At 50.3% G+C, this 22,725-nt stretch overlaps 1 protein-coding gene across 5 annotated transcripts in view; it reads left to right on the top strand.

The window, feature by feature from the left end:
• The window catches only part of BCAR3 (BCAR3 adaptor protein, NSP family member), a 130,414-nt gene that overhangs the window by 79,939 nt on the left and 27,750 nt on the right, over window positions 1–22,725 (top strand). For 3 of the 5 annotated variants that reach the window (XM_035018003.1, XM_035018002.1, XM_035018006.1), the window contains one exon: window positions 20,140–20,268. The exons of the other annotated variants lie outside the window; for them this stretch is intronic. In XM_035018003.1, the coding sequence (XP_034873894.1) occupies window positions 20,140–20,268 (129 nt within the window). The remainder of the gene's footprint in view (window positions 1–20,139; window positions 20,269–22,725) is intronic. 5 annotated transcript variants of the gene reach the window in all.

Genomic DNA, 22,725 nt, shown 5'->3' on the forward strand with positions numbered 1-22,725 from the left:
AATTCTGTACCAAAGTAACTTGGTAACATGGACCTATTTTTCTTCCTTCTCTCTTTGTATCTCTCTTCCCTTGTTCGCTGTGGCTGTGAGCTGGCTGAGCCCCTCTCTCTGCTGAGCCTGCTTGGGCATTATGTCAATAATGTATATAACCTACAGAAGCCACCAAATACTGCCTTTCCTATCTCAGCCAGGTTCTAAAACATTTCAGTGTTTGGAACGGTCTTGTCTTTACTGCTCTCATTTTGAACCTTTGTTACAAGACACCAACACCAAAGGTTTTGCATAGTAAGTCAACACACTATTTTGATGAAAATACTCAACCTCATTGGACTGATTCAAGACAAGACCTGTGTTCTATGTTGCCTGCCAGTGACAACACTAAGAGTGAAGGTTAATACAGGCTCTCCTTGATCTGTGGGTCTGTCTGCCTTGGAAAAAATCCCGTCGGCCCTTAGCTTGACCACGGACCTTCCTTATTCATGAGAAATAGGAATCTGAAGTCTCATGACATTCCTCCCACCCAGATGGTGGAGCTCTGTCTCCTGAGAGACTGACTGACTTCGTGCAATTGAAAAAGCTACAGCAGCATTATGATGTTCGGCTTCCTTCTCAATAATGCTTAAAAGAATTCTCAGGAAGATGTAACAGAAAAACCTATTAAAGGGAGAAAGAGCCCTTTGTAGAAAAATAGACACTGAGTGAGAAGAGATTAGGTTTCTTCTGATTTTACTGCCCTCTTGGAGTGTTCAGAGTAGCTTTCTAACCATTTAGCAAAGTTCATTTTGTCTCTTTGTCAAGGAGTTTGGAGGGGGATGAGCAATTAATCATCAGTTTAAAAGTGTTTCCTCCCTGATTGAAGAGCCCCTTTCTGTCCTGGAGCCCAGTGGGGTGATATGAGGACCATGTGGTTTCTGGCCTAAATATGGATCATTCTAACGTCCGGTAGATGAAGTCATTCCATTAATGGTATTTTAAAGCTGTCAAAGATAGACCAGGAGGTCCCAAAGGGACCGGGTGCTTCAGATTGGCAGTAGGTTTTCACTCTAATAGAAGTCCTGCCATAAGCCTTCTGCTAATTCAGAAAAGTGCAACTCAGCATTGGTATGTGAGCAAACAGCCGCTAAATATCTGGGTCTGAGTGACGAGGTTCTGTGTGGATGTCCCTGTTCCTCTGCTGTTATATCCTTCAAGGCCTGCACAGAAAGGCCACAGTGACGTATGGGGGTACAGCCGTCCCTCCCTGGCCTCCCCCTCCCCTTAGCTCCTCCTTCCCTGGCCTCCCCTGACCACTCTTGGCGGTTGACTGGTCGTAGAAACACCTCCTTTCCACCTGGGGCTTCTCACCTGGCCCCCAGTTTGGTGCATCTTCCTAGCGCAGAGAGAGGACCTGGCTTGCTCGCTCACCAGACACGGATGAGCTTCCAGACCCAACCTCGGGTCCTGCATGGAGCCTCACAGTGCGCTTCCCTGCCCCATTTCCCTTCGGTGGTTACCTGGGAGAGAAAGTCCTCCTGGGCTTAACTCCCTGCCAGAGTCGCCCCAGTGATAATGCCAATCACTTTATTGACTCCTACTTTAATTAGGGGTTTCAGGTCTTGCCGCTCATAATTAGTTTCCGCTGCAATTAGGGTTTCAAAATTAAATTGTGATTGATTGCCTGATAGCAAAGCGGAAATAAAGCTCCAGTTCTTGACCGTGTATGCTGCTTCCCTTGGCATGAATTTCTCAAACCAAAAATAACACTCTGGTAGCCATGGTAACTTTCCATTTGGTCTAATCCATATCATCTCGGGAGAAACTAGAATGTTATTAATAGTGTTTGTTGTATGGGAAGAAAACTAAAAATATAAAAGCTTCTTCATTACATAGGAGACCATCACACTGGCACTTGGAGGGAATAAAATCTTACTTGCAGAGATTTGCTGGAATTTAGAATGTATTTAGGGGCCTCGTGTGGACTTGCATACAAGGGCCCCGGAAAGGAGTGAGACCGGGGTGGGGGGTGGCAAGGATGGAGAGGAGAGGGCGCCTGGGTGGCTCAGTTGGTTAAGCGACTGCCTTCGGCTCAGGTCATGATCCTGGAGTCCCGGGGTCGAGTCCCACATCGGGCTCCCTGCTCAGCTGGGGGTCTGCTTCTCCCTCTGACCCTCTTCCCTCTCGTGCTCTCTGTCTCTCATTCTCTCTCTCTCAAATAAATAAATAAAATCTTTAAAAAAAAAAAAAAAAAAGATGGAGAGGAGAATTAAGGGTATGCAGTCCTCGCTGGCCCCCAGGGAGCTGAGGCCAGAGATGAGATGTTCCAGCCATATTGAGGGTCATGACCTTAACATCCCGGGTGAGAAAAGGAGAGGCTATTTTGCTTATGCCCAATGGAAAAGAGTTTGGAGTGAAGATATTATTGATCCATAACATTACTGGGGCATGTTCAAGTTCAAAAGTCCCTGAACGTGGAATGTAGTAGCCCATCCATGCATAAGCACTCTTTGTTGGGGGAGGGTGGGAGTTGATAAATGACAGTGGAGGCCCAGCCCCCCTGCTTTGAAGGACTTGCTACAAGAGCATTAGGTCACGGTGTCATTTTGTTACATTTGCAGAAGTCTCTCCAGCTTCCCTGTGCGTCCTTTCACAGGGAATTCAAGTGCATTGTCTTACTGAAGTCTCAAAATGAGTGCTCCAGGTTTGGCAGGGCACCAGTTTACCCCTTCCCGCAGAGGAGAAACAGACTCAGAGAAGCGACCTACCCAGAATCATTTAGTGGGGCACCAAGGGTCGAAACCGGGTTCTGCCTTCATCTGGCTTCAAGCGCAATGTCTGTTCTACGATACCATGTTAAGAGCACTGAAACCTAAAATGAGATGATACTGTATATATCAATACTTCAGTGCACAATGTGGCTGGGGAAAAACAGTGCCAACCTCAGTTTTCAGGAGAGGCCTCAGGGGGGATGTCGAGCTGCTTTTCGGAGAATGGGTAATCCTCCTGCAAGCGGTGGCAGGACCACCTTGAGGTCCCTCGTGAACCCCAGAAGGAATTTGGTGAGAAGCACAGTAGATCCCATTTCTAGAACTGGCAGTAAGAACAAACCCCTACAGACAAATTCTTCTTGTCCCTGTGTCTCTGATTTTTCTTGTATGGGGACAGGGGGAAAGGAGCTGAATTTTGCCAGTTTACTAATGGCCACCCCTAGGAAGAGCAGTGTGGTTTTAACCCAAGAGGTGGGAGGTACCTTGCAAGTACAGAATAGCCACGATTCTGAAGGACCCTCCACAGAGAGGTTGGAATACAGAGTCAGTGGATGAATGAGCCACTGAGTCTCGGCTAACCAGCCGCTAAGTCCAGTGGCTGTGGTCTTGCCAATGAGAAGACATGGCTAGAAGGCAGTGGGTTTTAAGCACATGCTCTCCTACACATAGATTTGATCATTCTTGCGGCCGTCAAGTGCTCTATAGTGGGAAGAGCTGAAATCAGGCTGTTGCTACAGTTGTGTTGTGTTTTGCTTTCAGTCGTTTCCTTTGCCCCCACAAAAAGGATCTGGAGCCTCTCTGAATGCACATTGCAGCCCGAGGTGTCCCATCTGCCCATCCCTAGGGGGTTGGGTTCCTGGAACTTGTTTTCGTTAGAAACTGCCTTCCTGTGTGAATATGGTAGAGCCAACCAAGGTCCCGCTTGCCTTCCCTGTGGCCAGTCCCTTGGTGTGTTTGCTGTTGCAACAGCTTGGGCACTAGGCCTCCATCCTGGTGTTGATGACGGCCTGAGCCGCCGTAGTCAGTAGGGCCGACGCACCATCAGCATGAGCTGTGCAAGGTGGAAAAAGCCACTCGGGAGATGGCTTTCCAAAGTGACTCAGCCCCTCCTTGTGGCAGCTGCTAGGTGCTCATTTATCTCTCCTGCCCCCCCCCCCCCCCCCCCAAAAAAAAAGCCCAGCACAGCTTTTTTGTAAAGAGACCTAAATGCATTCCATTGGCATCTGGGAGCTTGGGGGATCTGGTTTCAGCATTTGGGAAAGGAAGGACATGCCTGATGGTGGCTGGGTCCCAGCATCCCCTCTCCGCAGACCCCAGAGCTTGGATCCTGGCCGAGGCCTTGTTTTTGTTGGAGAGACGTGGGTGGGAAGCAGAAATGAGACTGGGATCCTGGGAAAAATCTATGAGTGGGTTTATCACCTCCAGGACCACAGAGAAAGGGGCCTGTACCAAACATCGGGGAGGACCCTGGAGAGTCAGGGTGCTCAGGCCACAGAGATCTTCCTGCTCTGCCCTGTGAGAGGTCTGCAGTGCGTGGAGGACCCAGGGCCCTGTCACTGGGTTTAAAGATGTCAGAGACAGCTCTGGGGTCTTTTAGCTGATGCATATTTGGGATGTCTCCAGGCCAGCAGAGAAAACTCGGGCTGCCCTGGTTGGGGATAGGAGGGGAGGGGAGGGAAGGGGAGGGATGGGGAGGGGTGCCTCATGGGTTTGGACTGCAGCATCTCTGTCCTCATCTGGATCTCCACTGCGTGTCCACAGCCCCAGGGGCTACTGCTGGAATCTGGCTCTGGCCATGTCACGGCTTATTCTTCTGGCTTATAAAAGAGCTACTACAATCAATCTTTTAGTTTGTATGGGCAACAGCTCTCCTCAGTGTCCGCTCTGAAACACGGGTGCCATTACAAAAGCAGTTCCGCACCAAGAACCCAGAAGCTAGAATCCCGGTTTCGCAATAAGACGGAGTTTGAGAGACCCGTGAGCCAGCCTCCTACTTAGAGTTCATCTGCTCCTCCGCCACCCCCACCCCCACCCCCACCCCCACGCCCAGGCTGTGTGCTGAGGGGCTGCTGGGCGCCAGGCGCTGGGGAGACGCTGCAGGCTCCGGCCCTGAAGGAGCAGTTCCGAGTCCGCTGGGGAGATGGGCGCTCACGCGGCTCTTTCCACGGTGCCCACAGGTGCGACGCCGGGCCCTGGGTCAGGGAACTTCCTGGAGGAGGTAGCACTGAGCGGCTGCTAAAGGAGCAGTAGGTGGAAGAGGCATGGGGGAGAGAGAGAGAGAGAGAGCGAGAGAGAGAGCGCATACACGAGCCTCACACACTGGACCTCAGGCTGCAGCTGAGGAGCGGAAGGAGAGATGGTGGGCGAATGGATCGTGCAGACCAGCGGGGCCAGTGAACAGTGTGGATGGGGAGCGGGGAACGGTCTGGGGCTTGGTCCCTTTGCAGGGAGCATGAGCTTGAGGATCATAACCAGCGTCTCCCCCAGCTCATGCTTATGTCCTTGAAACCTCCTCTCAGCTCTGCTTGTCCCTGCTCAGCTCACTCTGGTCTGCCTCCCTCCACCTTCTCTTTAAGCCCTTTTTAAACACTCAGATCTTGTTTCTTCACAGCAACAGTTCAGACCATCAGGCACAATATTTTCCCGTCCCCACCCCTGACCCCACAAGCCACAGCTATATCCAGATCCAGATCCTCGCTTCCTCGGAGGATGAGGTGTCCCTCTCCCTGACCAAGGCTGGCCTGGCCACCTGTGCCCATGACCACCCTCTCCTCAAAGACTCCTCTCCACTGGTCTTTCCTCAGGGACTTTCAGTGTGTCCTTCTCCACCACTTGTCTCTTAGTTTGTAAACATGCTTCAGTCTTTCTCAGTCTAAAAATACTACTTATTTCCATGTCTTCATTTTCTGGTCCCTATCTTCCTCCACCCAAACACTGATGAACACAGTCTCTGCTTCCTCACTTCCCAATGACCCCTCAGCCTCTTTCACCCCACCAGCAGCCTTGCCAAGTCCAGTGGATGCCGTCCAAGTCTGATTTTATTGGAACTCTGCTGCACTTGGCATTATTGGCTCTTCCTTCCTGAAAGTCTCTTTGCTTGCCCGCTAGCACACCGCACTCTACTTATTCCCCTGGATCCTTCCTGACCACTCCCACCCTATTGCAAGGGGCTAAATCTTTGTGTCCCCCCAAAATTCACATCAAAATCCTAACCTCGAGTGTGATGTATTGGGAGGTGGTAGGCGGAGCCCTTATGAATGGGATTAGTGGTCTTACAAGAGACCCCAGGCAGCTCTCCTGCCCCTTCTGCTAGGTGAGGACATGTGGGAAAAGAGCTCTCTAGAACAAGGAAGCAGGCCACACACCTAGTCTGCCGGCACCTTGATCCTAGACTTGCCTCCAGAACTGTGGGAAATGTATGTCTGTGGCTTCAGCCACTCCCTGTATGGTATTTTTCTTAACAGAAGTTCCGATAGACTAAGACACTATCTTCAATTTCTCTTTCTAGCCTGCCTCTTAATTTTTTTTTTTTTTAAGATTTTATTTATTTATATGACAGAGAGAGCACAAGCAGGGGGAGCAGTAGGCAGAGGGAGAGGGAGAAGCAGGCTCACTGAGCAGGGAGCCCAACGCGGGGCTCGATCCCAGGACCCTGGGATCATGACCTGAGCCGAAGGCAGACGCTTAACCGACTGAGCCACCCAGGCGTGCCATCTGGCCTGCCCCTTAAAATCCAGCGTCCCCTGGCCCTCTTCTGATATGCGCTCAACATCCCATCTCCTAGGTGGCAGTTGAGATAGGCTCCCCCTCATTCCGAGGATTCCCCAGCTCGCACCCAGTCCAGCCCTTCTCCCCACAGAGCCACTCGCACAAGCACCTCCGGCTGTGTAGCCTCTTCCACACACCCGCTCCCTCTGTGCTTCTGTGTTGGCAGTTGGTGGCTCAGCATCTTCCAGGAGCTCCCATGCCTCTTCTCCCCACTCTTTATTTTCAGATCTCATCAGTTATGTCTTACGATTTTACTCCTGAACATTTCTGTCGTCTGTCTCTTCCTCCCTGACCACCACCAGTACTGTGCTAATTCGGGCCTCGCCATCTCTTGGTTGAAATTCTGTAGAAGCCTTCTCACTGGTCCTCCTGCCCTAAATCTTCATAGGAAATTATTTCACCCTTATGTTTGACATTTCTAGACACGGGAGCGGGCTGTGCCCTTGAGGCACTGCTTTCCCCGCCCCGCACGTGAACAACTCTAATTGCTAGAAGGTTCTACCTTGCATTGAGTCAGTCTGTGCCCTTGCAGTGTCTACATTATTCTGCAGCTTAGGGGGCATCATAGCCCTTCAGATGCATTTCTTCCCTCGCATTATTGTGAGCATGTCTGTTCTAAACCAAATTGGCTGGTATGAGTGAACACTTAGAAATAAAACTGTGTGAGGGCGCCTAGGTGGCTCAGATGGTTAAGCGTCTGCCTTCAGCTCAGGTCATGGTCTCAGGGTCCTGGAATCGAGTCCCGCATCGGGTTCCTGCTCAGTGCAGAGCCTGCTTCTCCCTCTCCCTCTGCCACTCCCTCTGCTTGTGCTCTTCTATCTCTCTGTCAAATAAATAAATAAAATCTTAAAAAAAAAAAAAGAAAAGAAATAAAACTGTGTGTACGTGTTGGGGGGCTGATTCTAGATTAGTTTCCCTAGGGACTTAAACCAAGAATATTTGACCATCATCTTGTGATGGCAACAGCCCAAGCCTTCAGCTATTTCCACACAGCCCTCACGTTTCTCTTAAGTCTGTGTGGTATGGACTAAACATTTCCAGTTCTTTATATACTTTGGGAGACTTGGATTCTAGTTTTTAGTCAATCCCTTATTCTGTAAGTCTGAGCAAATCATAAAAGTTCAGGGCCTTGGTGAGGTTTTCTCTTGGGAGATAGAAATCTTACTACCTTTTGAACTCCAGGGATGTTGTACTGATTCATCAGATCTGAGTTGTATTGTTTTATGTGTCTTGGTTCTCTGAAGTTCATCTGCTGTTTGCCCGTTTCTGCCATGAGCTCTAGCATGGTGATTGTGGTTTTCAAAAGCTTGTTAAGTGAGATACGTGAGTATCAAGTGTTTTGAGCTCCTCTGGGAGAAATAAACCTTTAAAATGACGTGTGAGTTGTCTGTTGGAAGTGGTGGAGTCAATACTTGGCCAAAACCCATCTTGCGATGAATCATTTGGTTTTGCTGAGAACCTACTGTGTACTTCACCCTGACATATGATGTGCTTTATCCTAACACAGATGTCTGAGACAGTTGTTAGTCATGGCATGCTTTTGGAGAGGTAAATTTGGAAAAAGGCATTTATTCTACACCCCACACTGGACAGGTTTCTGAATCTTTGGATTTTCCTCCATGTGTTTGGCATATCTCACTTTTCTTCCAATTACATCTCCTAGTGTCTTTCAACCACAATGCGTTTTGTTTATTCAGTGGTGCCTCATTCATTCAAGGTGAATTAAGAAAAGGATGATACAGTTGACCCTGAACAACCCCTCCGTGGAAAGTTCATGTATAAATTAACTACTAAGAGGGGAGCCTGGGTGGCTCAGTTGGTTAGGCGCCTGCCTTCGGCTCGGGTCGTGATCCTGGGGTCCTGGGATCGAAGCCCGCATCGGACTCCCTGCTTAGTGGGGAGCCTGCTTCTCCCTCCCACTCTGCTCCTCCCCGCCCCGCTCGCTCTTACTCTATCTCCCTCTCTCTCAAATAAATAAATAAAATCTTTAAAAAAAAATCCTAAGAGCCCACTGATTACTGGAAGCCTAACATAAACAGTTAACTAATGCCTATTTTGTGTGTTTTATGTATTATACGCTGCATCCTTACAATAAAGTAAGCTATGTTATTAAGAAAATCATGAGAAAGAGAAAGTACATTTAGAGCAATGTGCTATATTTACCCCAAAAGCTCTGCATGTGAGTAGACCAACACAGTTCTCACGTGTGTTGTGCAAGGGTCAACTATATTTGAATTGAGTTGACTTTGATTTTCTGATATTCTACTGAAGAGCAAATAGGACATCTGTTTTGGAGAACAGCTATGTTCCACCAAATCACTCATAATTTGGATCGAGATGAATTAACAAGGTTGAATTACCAGCGGGAAAGATTTCTGGCTTGCACCTCCTCGCATTCTGAACTTCGGTCAGCTGGTCTCCAAACCCTTATCCTGGGTCTGCCTTAGCCAGGGTAGTCTCTGTTTCTCCTTTCCCCATAGATGCTAACGAAGGACTACTCTCACTGAATGGAATCTCACTGCCAGACCTAGTGATTAATGTTTCACTTCATTGTCTCATTTAGCCTGTGTGCCGGCCCTGTGAGAGAAGTATTCTTGGAAGCTGAGGACATGGTTAAAGGGAGCAAAGCAGTGGACAGGGGTTGTCATGAGTTGATTGGTACTCTGCTTTTATTCGAAACCTTTTATTTCACAGACCCACTAAACGATTAAGTGCAAGTGGTGACCTTCAGCCTTCATCCTAAGTGTGGCCATCCGATTTCTCGCTGGGAGGAATCAGAAAACAGGGCTGCCTCATGGGGATGATTTGGCTGTCACTTCTCTGCAGGCTGCCCCAGGAAGTCATCATCTCAATTTGATCGAGAGGGGAAGGTACCTCCCCAGCTTTCAGTAGGGCAAGATGCTAACAAATGGCTTGTTGAGAATGTGATTGTGTTTCAGCTTATCTTTTGCCAGGGAAAGATGAGAGCCCCCCTTCGAGCTGAGCACTGAGTGAGTCCATGGGTGCTTTGTCGAGAGGGTAAGAACACGATGGGCAAAGCCACTGGGGCAGGCAGCGGGGGAAGGAGATCTTACGGTGTAAGGAGCGTGTGGAGCAATTTCCCGCCCGTGTAGGTAACCATCGTGAAGGAGACAGCCACATCGGTTGGTGTGGGGCGTGCCGCATGCTGTCCAACTTCGAATTCCTCCTACAGTTTTTAAACTCATCACTCTCCTGTAAAAAATAATTTTCAGCCCCCTGGTGTTCCATCAAAATAAAGCCAAGCGTCAAAAGCAATAACGTCATGACCCTGCAGGATGGGAAGGCGTGGAGAATGATGGGGGATAAAAGGCAACAGGGGTTGAACATCTAGGGGAGCTACGGGCACCCATCACAATGGGGAGCCTAATGCAATGAGTTAAGCCTGAGGGGGATCAAGTTACTTCTGTGCCTAGGGGGTGCACCGTGTTAAGACTTCAACCTGCACAATTTAAAATGAACTAGTCTTTTTCATTCACACACATGGAAAGCAGAATTTTAATGGAAATTTCTCAGAACCTTCATAAACAAAGGAGTTCCAAACATCCGCAGATGTTCTCTTCATATTTCCTATTCATGGTTTATGAGCCTCTTTTGATAAGTGTTTGATAAGGTTTGATAATGAACAAAAAGGAAATCTCTTGGATTTGGGCTCTCCGGTGGGTTTGATGGCAGTTTCCTGTCTGCGCCAGAGTGTGATGGCCCCCACATCATCGTCTGTCTATGAAAAGAAAAATCACATGTGATAGGAAAACGAAGCATCTTAATTTAACAGCAAATTGCAAATCTGTTTTTAATGGCACTGGAGTAAGAATCTGGTGTTAACTGTGATAAATTATACAGGTTTAATTATAAAATGGTAAAATGGCATCAAAAGCCATCTGCAGAATCTTTTCTGAAGATAAGATTCTTTCTAGGATTCGGAACGGAGGAATTTATGTCATCAAGGTACTTAAACATCAACATCAAATTAATTGAAGTGTTTCAGAATGCTCAAACTTTCTGAGATTTTATGAGCTGTCTTCGCTACTGATTCCTTTCTCACAAGGGGCTAGACCTCTCGCTGACCTCACCTAAGCTAGAGAACTCTGAGAACTGCACCAAACTGCTGCTCTTCAGATGTCTTGTCCCCTCAAAGAGGCTGTGACCCATCAGGCCACGGAGTCATTCTTAGCCACGCCCGCGTCTCCCAGCAAATCTAGCCCCGGGTTTCACTGAGCTTTAATGTAAGGATTGAAAGGAGCAGGCTCAGGGGAAGGGGCCCCGGTGAGACCAGAGGTCCCCATTTATCAACAGCCCAACACTTCAAAGGTGGGGACATGCTCGGGGTCTCTCCCTTCTAGCCCAGAGAGCACCTGCGCGTGAATCCGAATAAGGCACCTCTCCGCAACGACTTTCTTGCCATCTGCCAGGCAGCCGTTGCAATCAATATGGAGATTTTCCGTGGCTGTGTGTGAGGGGCATCTCCTTGGATACAGTGCCGCTGCGTGCTGTACGTGTCCCAGAGCCGATGGCCAGGCCGCCGTGTGCCACGCGCTGGGCTGGACCAGGCTGAAATGCCCAATTGCCCATGCCACCATTTGCTTTTGTCTACTAAATGGGATATTTAAAACTTTAATTTGACATTTTTTTCCCCCTCTTTGGGCTTTTATTTACAAAGTTAATTGTTTACTTAACTAAAGCCTTTGGCTTTAATCACAGTCATTAGCACGAAATGCTGGTTGTCTAGCCTAGCACCCAGCGGGAGAGCTGCATCAGAACATTCAAGCCTTTCTTCATTTATCTTTGGAGTATAACAAAATATTTTTAGGCAAGCCAAAAAGAAAGTGAGTGTCGATAAAAGGTGACACAGAACCTAATATACAAATTGTTTCATATCAAGGCTTGAAGATTGCCACCAGTGCTTACCTTCTTTCCTTCCATTCTGCCTCCGATGAAAACATCTGAGGGGTCCTGCTCAGGGTTGCTGGGCTTAAAGCTCGGGGAGAACTGGATTTTTACTTTTTGGCCGGTGGGCAGGGTTAAGAGTGGCAGGAGTAACTGGGTTTTATTCATCCTGTGGGTTCCTGATCAATTTATGCAGGTTTTCAGTGGTAAAAAATAGCACCCGATCTTCTAAAAAGCCCCTGATATACTATGGAATTTGATTATAAACTAGTCCATTGCTTGAAATTCAACACAGGGCAGGGACTCAAAGGCACCGAGTGCCTGACATCTCCAAAGAATCTCATTTTTAGGCAGATTTACTTGCAGGACGGTCCTGTGTGTGGCGGCCTCAGCAAGGCTTCAGAATGCTTTGTGTCACGGTTATCCAGTGCGTGCTTTTTGAGAGTGGGAGCTCAGTCCCTTCGTATGTTCGTGCTTATTTCGGGACTGCAGTGACGCAGGCTCCAGGGCATTACAGCTTCGGTGGATTCGAGATGAGGGTCTGTCCTTTTGGACTCCTGCATTGCCCCACTCAAGGCACGTCCTGAGGGGTTTCCCAGCAGCTCGCAGGAGGATGCAGGCTTCGCTCAGAAAATAAACCAATTTTGTGTGATGATCCACAACACCAGGCACACTTACGGTGTTGTTTGTGATCATAATTTCTGGATTCGATTTCCAGAATCGAATTGTTTGGTGCTACTTGATGAGAGGCCTGGACTGTTGTTGACCTCTCCCTCAACTGAATAAACCGCCCAGGGCAGAAGAAAGGAAGCTTTTGTTTGAGAGCTGGTAGAATCTGGGTGCTCTGGCTCGCCGCTCCTGACTGGGATAGAATAGCCCAGAAGCTTGCCTCCCTCTTCATTCTCTCTCTCTCTCCCCCTTCCCCCCATGCCTAAGGAGAAATCGGTTGTTCCAACTTCTAGCTTTTTTATTCCATCAGAACTCAAGTCTCAGACGCCAGTTATCTCTACAACCTTCCGATGGATTTCATAAGTCTTTAAAAACAAATTCTCCAGTTAAGTTATTTTCCATTCTTGTGGCTACCAGCCTGCTTGGAAAGGGCTTGCAAATTCTACATCGTTTCAAGCCAGCGCCTGCCGGGCACCAGGCCGGGTGCTGGTGCCCATGCTTTCTGTGCCTTAGATCAGGGAGTCCCAGGGAGTGAGACCTCTTACCCTCTTGGCGCGTACAGAAGCAAGGTAGGCAAAGTCTAGAAAGGTGGCCAGGGTCACCTGTTCTTGACTGACCTCCACACTCTCTTTTTTTCCCCATCCGGTGACAGGAAGCTTGGCTCCGGTCAGTAAGTGTTTACTGGGCACCTGCTGTTTGCCAGGCACGAGGCTAGGCTCGGGGAGCCAAAGACAAATGTGGCCTGGCCTCTGTCCTCAAAGAGCTTATGTCCCGCCGACCACACTGCCTCACTGGCTAGCTGTCATTAGTGGATTAGAGAAGAACAGATTGGCTTAGTTAGGCCTTCAAGGCCCCTGCCTGCCTCATCCAGCTCCCACTCTGTCCTCTCCCCATTGCCCAGCCTGGACTCCTGCCAGGAGCCTCTGCGGGGGTGACCTTGCCGACTCATGGACTCCCACTGCGGAACGGCAGTACCCTGGCCCGTTCCTCCCCCGCCCCGGTCAAACCTCTGCCAGTTACTTTGTCCTCACATAGGCATCCATAGCCCTCTTGTGATCCAGGCCTTCTAGCGGATTCAGACATGGATCCCGGTATGCGGCGTCAGTATATTGCAAAGGGGGTGGGTCACTTCACTGGGGTTAAAAGAAATGCATTCGGAGTTCAGGGGTCTAGGAGGACAGGGCAGGTTAGGGGTCTGTGTCCCCCCGGAACCAGGTCTGAGCCCTGGGAGAGTAAAAACCAGGCATAGGAGCCCATCCGGTTTTTTGTGGGGGTGCTAGAAGAGTCTCTGGGTCTCCTGTCAGCCCTCGCTGGGGCACCCCTTGACTAACATCTCCCAGCCGGGAAGCTGTGATAAGTGGGTGGTAGAGTGTAGGAGCAGAGACGGGTAGGGAGGTTGTTAGGAGGCTACTGCAGAAGTTCAGGGAGAACAGAACCAGGTAACCTCAGTGGGGGTTAGAATGCATTTGGTAAGAGGTAGAATCCGGAGGTTCTTGATTGATGGAGCCTGTTCTGAGGGTTCTCGTTTGGGTAATGAGGGCAGAGGGGCCAGTGACCAGGAAAGGGGGAGAAGGGCGGGCTTTGCAGAGATGGGTTCCATTGATTTATATCGGCATCCAAGTTCTGGAGTGGATTCTGGTCAGTATCCCAGCACCCACCCCAAGGGCTAGAGATAGAAATTTGGCCATCATCAGCACATTTCAAAAGTCTCGAACTGGCTTTGTGCCCTGGGCCCCAGCCGGGCCCTTCTGCCCACGGCAGCCAGATTGATCTGTCTAAAAGCATCTTTTTTTGGTACCTGTTGCCTGTTGAAAATCTAGGCAGAGATTTTCGGTGACTCACTATCTGGAGTGTGAAGGTCTAACCCCTCAGTGTCCGACTCCCCTCCATCTGATCCCTGCCTTTCTGGACCAGGACCCCTTTGGCACAGGTAACAGGAGTCCAGGGCAAACTAGCTTAGGTCACAAGGGGAGTTTGCTGGTGGTTGGAGTCAGCTGGGGCTTAGACGTGCGTGCTGCCGGGACACCCTCCATCTCTTGTTTCTCTTCTCTCTGCGCGCGGATTTCATTCTCCACCAGTCGGCCGCACATGGTGGGTCAGTGTGAGGTGCAGCAACTGTATGCTTCTAGTCCCATGGCGCACCCCCCTCCCCCCGACATGGGGCCACAGCGACTTTTCTCATTGGGACAGGGAAACCCGAAGGCCAGTGAGATGGAGTAACTTGCCCAGGCTCCAGAGCAGAAGGGCAGGGATAAGTTCTGGGCAGTGTGTCTCCAGAGCTCAGGGCTGAGTTTCAACGGTTGCTCTGCATGTGGTCTTCCAAGAGCACTGTGCCCTCCCTGAGGGTAGGGCCCAGGGTGTCATCCCCTGCCGGCAAATACGTTGGCATATTGCTTGGCCATGATTGTTGATGGCCACAAAGTGGTGCCTTTCCAGTCTTTCCCAGGTGATTTGCACAATTTACAATTCTATGGGAACCGGGAAGCTTCTCTTAGAGGTAGGAACAGAGTAAAATAAAAATTATAATGCAGATGACATCTTTTTCTAATCGGCTCTGCTGCCTCCTGCATGCAAATGAGTGTCACGCCTTCTCTGGGGCTTTCCCACAGCTTACTGTGTGCATACCATCCATCGTCCCCAAACTTAGGAGCGCAGACCTCCTCTGAGGAGGCCCGGGCCCATTGTTGCGCCTGATTTGAAATGCAGGCGCCAATGTCAGGCAGCCCTTGCGAGAGGAGACCCCGCGCTCTGTTCCTCCTGGGCTGGAACAGCTCTTTCTTTCTGGGAGAGCTGTTGAAATGTGGGTTTCCGTGTTAATCAACGTTCCCAGCACGTTTGTGGAACTGGCTCGGCACGTCCAGAATGTGTTTTCCGACCATCCCCTGGCTCTGGCTGTTGCAGCCAGTCAAGAACAGACTTGCTGGGGCTGTGTGGGGCTGCAGAGACGTTCAGTCCAGATTCAGAGCGATAGGCATGATTTTAGGAGCAGGCCGCAGCAAGCTCGGACTGATCCTGGCGGTGTAGCCGGACCAGAGGTGGTGGGCGGGCGGGCGGGCGAGGCAGCTCGGGGACACGCGGCTGGTTTCCTTAACTGCTTCCCTCCCAGGCACCCACTCCCTACGCATCTGTGCATCAGACTGAAAGCACCTCTGGGGTGAAGCGTTTCTTTCCTGTAACCAGATGGGTAGCATTCTGGTGTGTCTCTGATAACAGTTAACCGTGCTGTGTCCCAGGGATGTTGTGAGTGCTTTCCCCAAATGGACCCATTCCATCCTGATTAACATCTCGTCACGTACTATCATCCCCATTTTGCAGCCCAGGAGCCTGAGGCTCTGTGGAGAGGTAAAGTCATTTACCCAAAGCCACACAGCCAGTCAGTGGCACGTGGCCCGTGGATGGAGGGAGAGGGCTGGCCGTGCTTACATACTGTGCTGTGGTATCCGGGTTATTAAGAGGCTGGCAGCAGGAAGGAGGTAGCTGGACTCAGATTTCCCTGAAAAGCAACAATTCCGGTAACGAATGAATTTTCTAACTAAACTTCAGTTTGGTAGGACAGGTGTGGGCCTCATCCACCCCCTGCATTTGCCCTAGTTATCAACTCACCTCCCTCATCTCAGCCCCCAGAACTAATGACTGGGACAAGATGAAATTTTGGAAGTGGAGCCAAGTGAGTGGGAAACCATGTTATAGTAGTTACCTCCCTCTCTCTCTTTCCTGCTCAAGGTATTCTGATTACTTAATTTACGTCCATAGCCCCTTTTCTTGCACCCCTCTCCTCCCCCAGAGAGAACTCTCAAATTTCTGGTAGATCCAATTCAGGCAAAGCCTCGGAGTAGGAGACGTGGGGCCCGCCCACATCTTTCTCTCCTGGGGGCCGTGGGTGGATCTGGTCACTCGAATGAACCTGGCAGAGCTCACGGGCAGAATGTTCTTGATCTAAAGCCTAGCAGCTCCGCTTTCTCTGGAGGGTGCACCCCAGCTACTGTGGGGGGTGGGGGAGCTCAGCATGGCTGGATCCGGAGCCTGCGCTGGGGGCTAGAGAAACTGGACTCTGCCTCCAGCCCACCCACTGCCACCTCCTCTCCTCAACATAAGGAGCTCGGGTAACGCAGAATCAGACTTGCCTTCTAGGCATGAAGTTCCAGTTCAGGGGAGAGCAGTTAGAGAACCTGAGCATGGAGGAGAAGGTCTGTACTGCAATGTGCTTGTTAGTAACATTTATAGCATCTGGGTGAGGTAGCAATTATTCATGGGTTTTCTTGCTATCTGTCTCTCTGGTGGTTGAAGAACATAAAATGCAAAGGACCAGTCAGGACTGCTTTCCATTCAGTGTAAACTTGCTGCGAGAGCCCAGCTATATGGTACTGGCTCTGGGTGCCACGGTGCCCTCTGTCACAGATGCCCGCTGGCCCGTGCGCGCGGAAGACTGAGAATGACTCGGGTCCAGTCTTGGAGGCACATTGCGTTCATAAGATGTCTGCAGAAACAAATGGGAAAGCGTTGGGAAAGATGAGCTGGGAGATGAGCCTCTATAAGGAGCGGGGACAGATTGGTATGAGGGGTTGTGTGCCCTTTACTCTCCCGAGATGGGAGGGCGCTGGAGGGCGGGGACCTGTACTTCCTCTTCGGCTGGTCTCATGCATACTTCTGGGCCGGGCGTAAGATGATGATGCATGTAACTGTGGGAGTAGGGGCTTCTCTCTTCTGCTCTTTCCTCAGAAGGTAATCTCAGGAAGGCCGGGAGGCTTCTTAGGGCATTAGTGGAATCAGTCAGAACTTCAAAGGACGCCGGTGAGGACACCGAAGAGATAAAGCCATTGCCAAGGGCAGTGGTGCTGTGTGTTACCCTAAATTGCTAGAATTTCTTTTGCGGCCCCAAAGGCCCCAGAACTAGCCTAGGCCATGCCTGAAATGGCTGCATTTCAGGGGGAAATTCATCTTCGGCCCAGATGGCCGCAGTTAAGTGGAGGGGCGCACTGTTAGCAGAAGTTCTGGTTGTTGGGGGCAAGCCGACAGAATTCTGCCGACATCACAGTCCCATGTGACCTATCCTGTGAAGCGGGAATGTCGGGCTTGGTCCCCAGGGAGCACAAATGTCCATCACAGTGCTCTCAAAGATGCAAATGGATGCATTTTGCCAAATTTTCCTACATGGTCACCCCTCACCCACCATGAAGTTGACAGCCCATCAAAGTCCTTACATATAGTGGCACAGTCGTAGTTGGCAAGGGCAAGGCTCACAAATTACAGGCACTTCGGAAAAATAATTAGAAGATGCATTAATGTGTGTGATTTAAAGAGTATGTGAAAGTTCTAGAAGGCATTCACCCCCAAAATAACTACTAACGTAATCATGAGGGCGACCCTAAGTGGGTGACTTTTGAATTGCCTTGTTCAGCTGTTTGAGAGATGTTGCCCACATCATCTGCTGAGGTGGAGGCTTCCGGAGGCCAGCCTGGCTCTTTTTAATGTAGTAGAACCGGCTCTCACTGGTTTGAAATGAAGAGCCCTTGCTTGCAATTGCTTGCTTGCTCTGGATCTGTCTCCCTCCCTCCCTCTCTTCCTCCTTCTCCCCTCTCCCCCAAATTATAAATCTAGTCAATTGTGTAACCTCCTGACTTTGCACAAATTATGCAAGAGCTTAAGGGCACAGTTTTTGAAGTCTGAGTTTCCATCTCAAGGGAGGGTCAATCTTTCTGACCCCCTTTTCTCTCCTCCCTTGGTACTTTCCTGCAGTGCCCTATCATGCCCCATCTCCACAGTCCACAGTGGGGGGAGAACAATAATTGTGGATTTTCCTCTAAGGAAGTAGGGCAAAAGTAACAAGATAGCAGATTTTATATTTCTGGTAACAAGTGTATAAAGCGGTATTATTTCAAAATCTGGAATGAAGGATTGTTGTTTATAAAATGCTAAGAAATCTTGCTATTTGTGAAGGATGCTGAGAAGAAGAGAGAGGGGGTGATGGTGGGAAGTGGCCTGGGTATTGGGCATCAGGGAGGAAGGAGACTGGCTGTAAAGAGAAATAAGGGAACAGCTTTTTGGGTCTGGGTGAATACAGTTTGAGTGGAGGGTTACACAGGGGGTATGACTCCTGATGACTACATTTTCAGAGCTCGGGCCAAGAAGAAGTGGGCCCAGGGCACAGTACAAGGGATTCAGGCTCTGCGTAAAGACTGTCAGGGTGGCCAAATAGAAGCTAGGGTCATAGTATGGGTTAGGATTTTAGTTCAGCTGCCAGTAACAGGAACAACCAAAATATGGGCTCAAACAGGACAGATGATCATACGAAATATCTGGAGGTGGGCAATCTGGGACCGTTGTGAGGGATCTGGGCCTGTTGGGGCCTCTGCTGCCCCATTTGGAGGATGCAGCTCCCTCCTCGTGTCCAAGATGGCGCCACAGTTCCAGCCGTCACATCTCAGCTTAGAAGTCCCGCTAAGCGGCAGTGCGCCTTTCCTTGGCCAAGGAAAATTGGGGAATGACATCCTTTAGTTGTGTGGCAACATGCTCAGCTGACATGGGGCTTCGAATAGTTTGAGATTGAGGAGGAGAAGCTCTGTAACGAAGAAAAGGCTAGAGAGACCTCATCTTGGGGTATTGGTTCATTCAGTGACCGAGGAGAGCCTAATACGTTCAGGCATTGCTGCAGGGCAGTAGGAAGGCAGGTGGGTTTCTGCTCTCGTGAAACTTAAAATCCAGTGGGAGGCAAGACAGATAATAAACTATCAGTGAATGCGGCCTAGTTGACAATCTGCATTCTGGACTCAAGTCTTCCCAATGAGCTGTGTTCAGATGTGACTGGGCATAATTGATGGATGTGGGATGCTGCGGACGCCTGTGGGCAGCTGGCATGGCCCACGTGGGCATCTCTGCGGTGCAGGAGTCCACTCTGTGGGGCAGGGTGGTGGGAAAGCGGAGCGGGAGAAGTAAGCAGTTGGGAAACCAGAGCCCCACCCTGAGCGGCCCTGAATCCTCTGCAGCCGGCGCCCTCCTGGGCCAGTGTGCCCACAGAGACTTGAGGGCTGTAAAAATCCCAAGTCTGTTTCCTTTCCCTCGGGTGCAGCCTCTTCCCTGGCTGAGGTGCAGAGCAGTGGGATGAGAATCCGGTGATTCCTAGAGGCTTTTGAGGCCAAATTGGGGAACTTGGGAAAACAAGGACCCAGCGTTTTCCTGCTCCCATGACCTTCAGCCAGTGATCCGTGAGCCTGGTTTTGCTGGGAACCAGGCAGGTGTCAAAGTTCAGCTCCCATGAAAGTGGGCGTGGATTCTAAATGAAACCTGGAGCCAGTGTGGCCCTCCCGGACTCCCGCCCCGGCCACCGTGCGGCGACCTATATCCGCGATTCTCAAACCCTCAGAGGCGAGACACCAGTTTTTCAAGTTTCAAGTTCTAATCTGTCATAAAAATGAAATATCAGAAAAATGAAATTAAAAAGACAAAATACACAGAGTCAGACTTGTGTTGTTAGATTCAAGAGACAAAATTCTTCTGTCCGCTTGCTCTGAATGTTTCTAAAGGTGAACTCAGTTCCTGATTGCAGTTTGCCAGTAGCAAAGAATTCGGGGCCATTACCGTCATCAGCCTGGGGACTGCGCTTTGGACGGCTGTCCTTCCCGGCTCCGGACCATGGGCCATCCGAGGACGGCTGTCCTTCCTGGCTCCGTGTGCGGATAGTCCCCGGGGAGAAGGAGGAAGGTCCCCTGGCTGAGTTGTGCCTCCCTCCCCGCTCATCTCTCTGTGGCGCCCCCTCGCCAGCGCCCCTTGTCTTCAGCGGCTCTCAGAGCCCACTGATAACAGGAACAGCTCGCCCGTCTCCTCTCACAGTCCCCGTGTGTAGCTGAAAATGTTACTACATACTTGCAGCCGGAGAAGGGAAAGGTCACAGCTAATTGTAATCATTATCCAGGCTTCCCTACCTGCACGAGGCTTTTGGCATATCCTGGCTTGATTAGCCAAGCAGCTAACCGCGAGGCGGGCGGGCCTTTCCAGCTGGCGGGCCTGGCCGTCCCGGGCAGGGCGGGGGGACGTCACCGGTGATCCTGTGTTGCAGTTCTCCAAGGAGAGGCACATTATGGACAGGACCCCCGAGCGGCTGAAGAAGGAGCTGGAGGAGGAGTTGCTGCTGAGCGGCGAGGACCTGCGAAGCCACGCCTGGTACCATGGACGCATCCCCCGCCAGGTACCCGCGCCTTCCTGCCAGCGCGCGCCCGGCCAGCCTCACACGCCACCACACTGCCCACCCCGCGGGCTCACCCTCCAGCGCCACCCCCCCGGCGGAGCAAGCCCCAGTTCAGCTAAAAGCAAATATAATAAAGCGACTGTAGTAACGTAGGTCTGTCTCCAAGAAGACCTTGGGAAGAACTAAGGTCAGGAACCCAAAGCACATGTCCCCGGGCCCGGGAGGTGGATGGAGGAAAGGCCGGTGTTCTGCGGTCTGCAAAGCCGGAGCGGGCCAGAGGCCGTGGCCGCAGGGGGAGCATCTGAGGAGGTACGAGGCTGGCCTGTGGTTCAGATCACTGAACTCCTGGCCGGCTGCCGGCAGCCTCCTACCGTCTGGAGCTTCTCTCTTAAGGCAGTAGTTTGATTTCAGAGGAAGAGAGCCTATCGTCAGGGCGGGTGGCACAGGGCAGCAAGGCGGCCAGTGCCCTCGTGGGGCTGGTGACTGTTCATGCTCCATCCCTCCCCTGCCTGGGCCCCTGGCAGGAGCTAGGAAGTAGAGGAATTATACCAGCGACCCCAGCCCCCCCAGCCTAGAATGTACTCTGTGTGATTGTCTTTTGGGGTGATAGGTGTGAGTGGTTTTTTTTAAGAGTATGGAAACTGAAAAATGTAAGTGCAGAATCAGGGTGTAGAATTTCTCTTGGGTTTTTATCGTAACCTGATCTGGCCAGTCATTCACCCAGGACAACATGACCGAAAGGGGATGGGTGGGGGATGGGGGGAAGGGCATCATATTGTGACAATTTTTTTTAGTGTAGCAGATTTCTCAGCACTATCAAATAATCCCTATTCTAACTTCCTTTTTTTTTTTTTTTTAGTTTAAAATTGATTCACAATTGTAGACTGGGTGGCTCAGTTGTTAAGCGTCTGCCTTCGGTCCAGGTCATGATCCCAAGGTCCTGTGATCGAGCCCCGCATCGGGCTCCCTGCTCAGCGGGAGGCCTGCTTCTCCCTCTCCCACTCCCCCCTGCTTGTGTTCCCTCTCTCTCTGTGTCTCTCTCTGTCAAATAAAATATTTAAAAAAAAATAAAAAATAAAATTGTAGACTATACAGAGTATAAAATGAAGAAAATGAAACTCTCACCCATAATTTTCTCTCCTGGAGATAGCCACTCTGAACATTTTGATATAATTCCTCCTCCCAGGCTTTGCAAGTATGAGATCATACCACATAGACTTTTGCAGCCCATTGTCTTCATTTAATGATACATTCTAGGCATTTTCTTCTGCCGTAAGATAGTCTTCTACACCATCCTACATCGTGTGTATGTCCATTGTATGCGTGCCCCACTCTTTGGTGGGCACCCTCACCAACATCCTTTAAGATAACTACTATGTTTATAATTATTTCCTCAGGCTCAGTCCCAAGAAATGGAATTTCTGTGTGAAAACACATTTTTAAGGCAAAGATACAATTTTAAGGTAACCATGGTAGCACACTCTTCTACGCAAACTGATCCAATGTTGGAATATCCTGGGAGAAATGTCAAAGTTTTATGAAACTGATGACCGTCACCTCCATCCTTCTCTTTATTGTGATCATAAACTTTGTTTCCCACTTGCAACGAGTATAGATTTTCGGCCACACATCATTTCAGGTTGTCGAACGGCACAGTAATAATGGTAGTTACAGCTAACACTTTACTCCATGAAATCTTTGTAGCTACTGCATAGGTGACATTATCCCCATTTTACAGGTGATGTAACTAAACCACAAAGAGATGTAACTTGTCCAAAGTCACCCAGTAGAGCCAGAATGCAAACCCAGGCGGTCTGGCTCTAGGAACGACCATCTCCAACACAGTACAGATCCTCCTTTTGCTATAAACATCAGCATCTCCATAGTTAACGATTTTTGAGCACCTACCACGTTCCAGGCACTGTCTGGTGCTTTGCATAGATTACGTATGCAAATATATAATCCGCCAGTGAGATGAGACATGGAGCTGACTTGGTGACAGGCCCTCCAGCGAGTAGTGTGCCCAGCACCGCACTCAAGTCTCCGCTTCTACAGTGCCTGGCCTCCCCCTGCGTGTGGACCCCTCCTCCCAGCCAACAAAACCCGCTCCTCCGCCTGTTGGGGGTGGGAGGGATCAGGCTCCCTGGCCAAGCCTTTTCTCCTTTCTTTTGTTTTCTGTCATTTTACTTGCTTCAGGTCTGCGTACACGTCGTCTTCTTATGACACCCCCCTGACCACCCTGTCTCAGAGAGCAGCCCTCGTCCCCTCCCAGGCACTTCTTACCTCCCTTGCCGGTTGACTTCTTCCTTCCCTCTACAACACGCGACATACCACACCTGCCGCTTACTTGCCTTCGCCCAGGTAGACTGGGGGGAGCTCCGCGCCGGTGGGGACGCTGGCCCGCTTCCCTCCCTCCGGGGGCCCGGCACCCACAGTAGTCCTCGGCGCGCGGTAGGT

The sequence above is a fragment of the Mirounga leonina genome, unplaced genomic scaffold, assembly GCF_011800145.1.
Source record: "Mirounga leonina isolate KUSES-001 unplaced genomic scaffold, KU_Mleo_1.0 Mir_173, whole genome shotgun sequence".
Taxonomy (NCBI): domain Eukaryota; kingdom Metazoa; phylum Chordata; class Mammalia; order Carnivora; family Phocidae; genus Mirounga; species Mirounga leonina.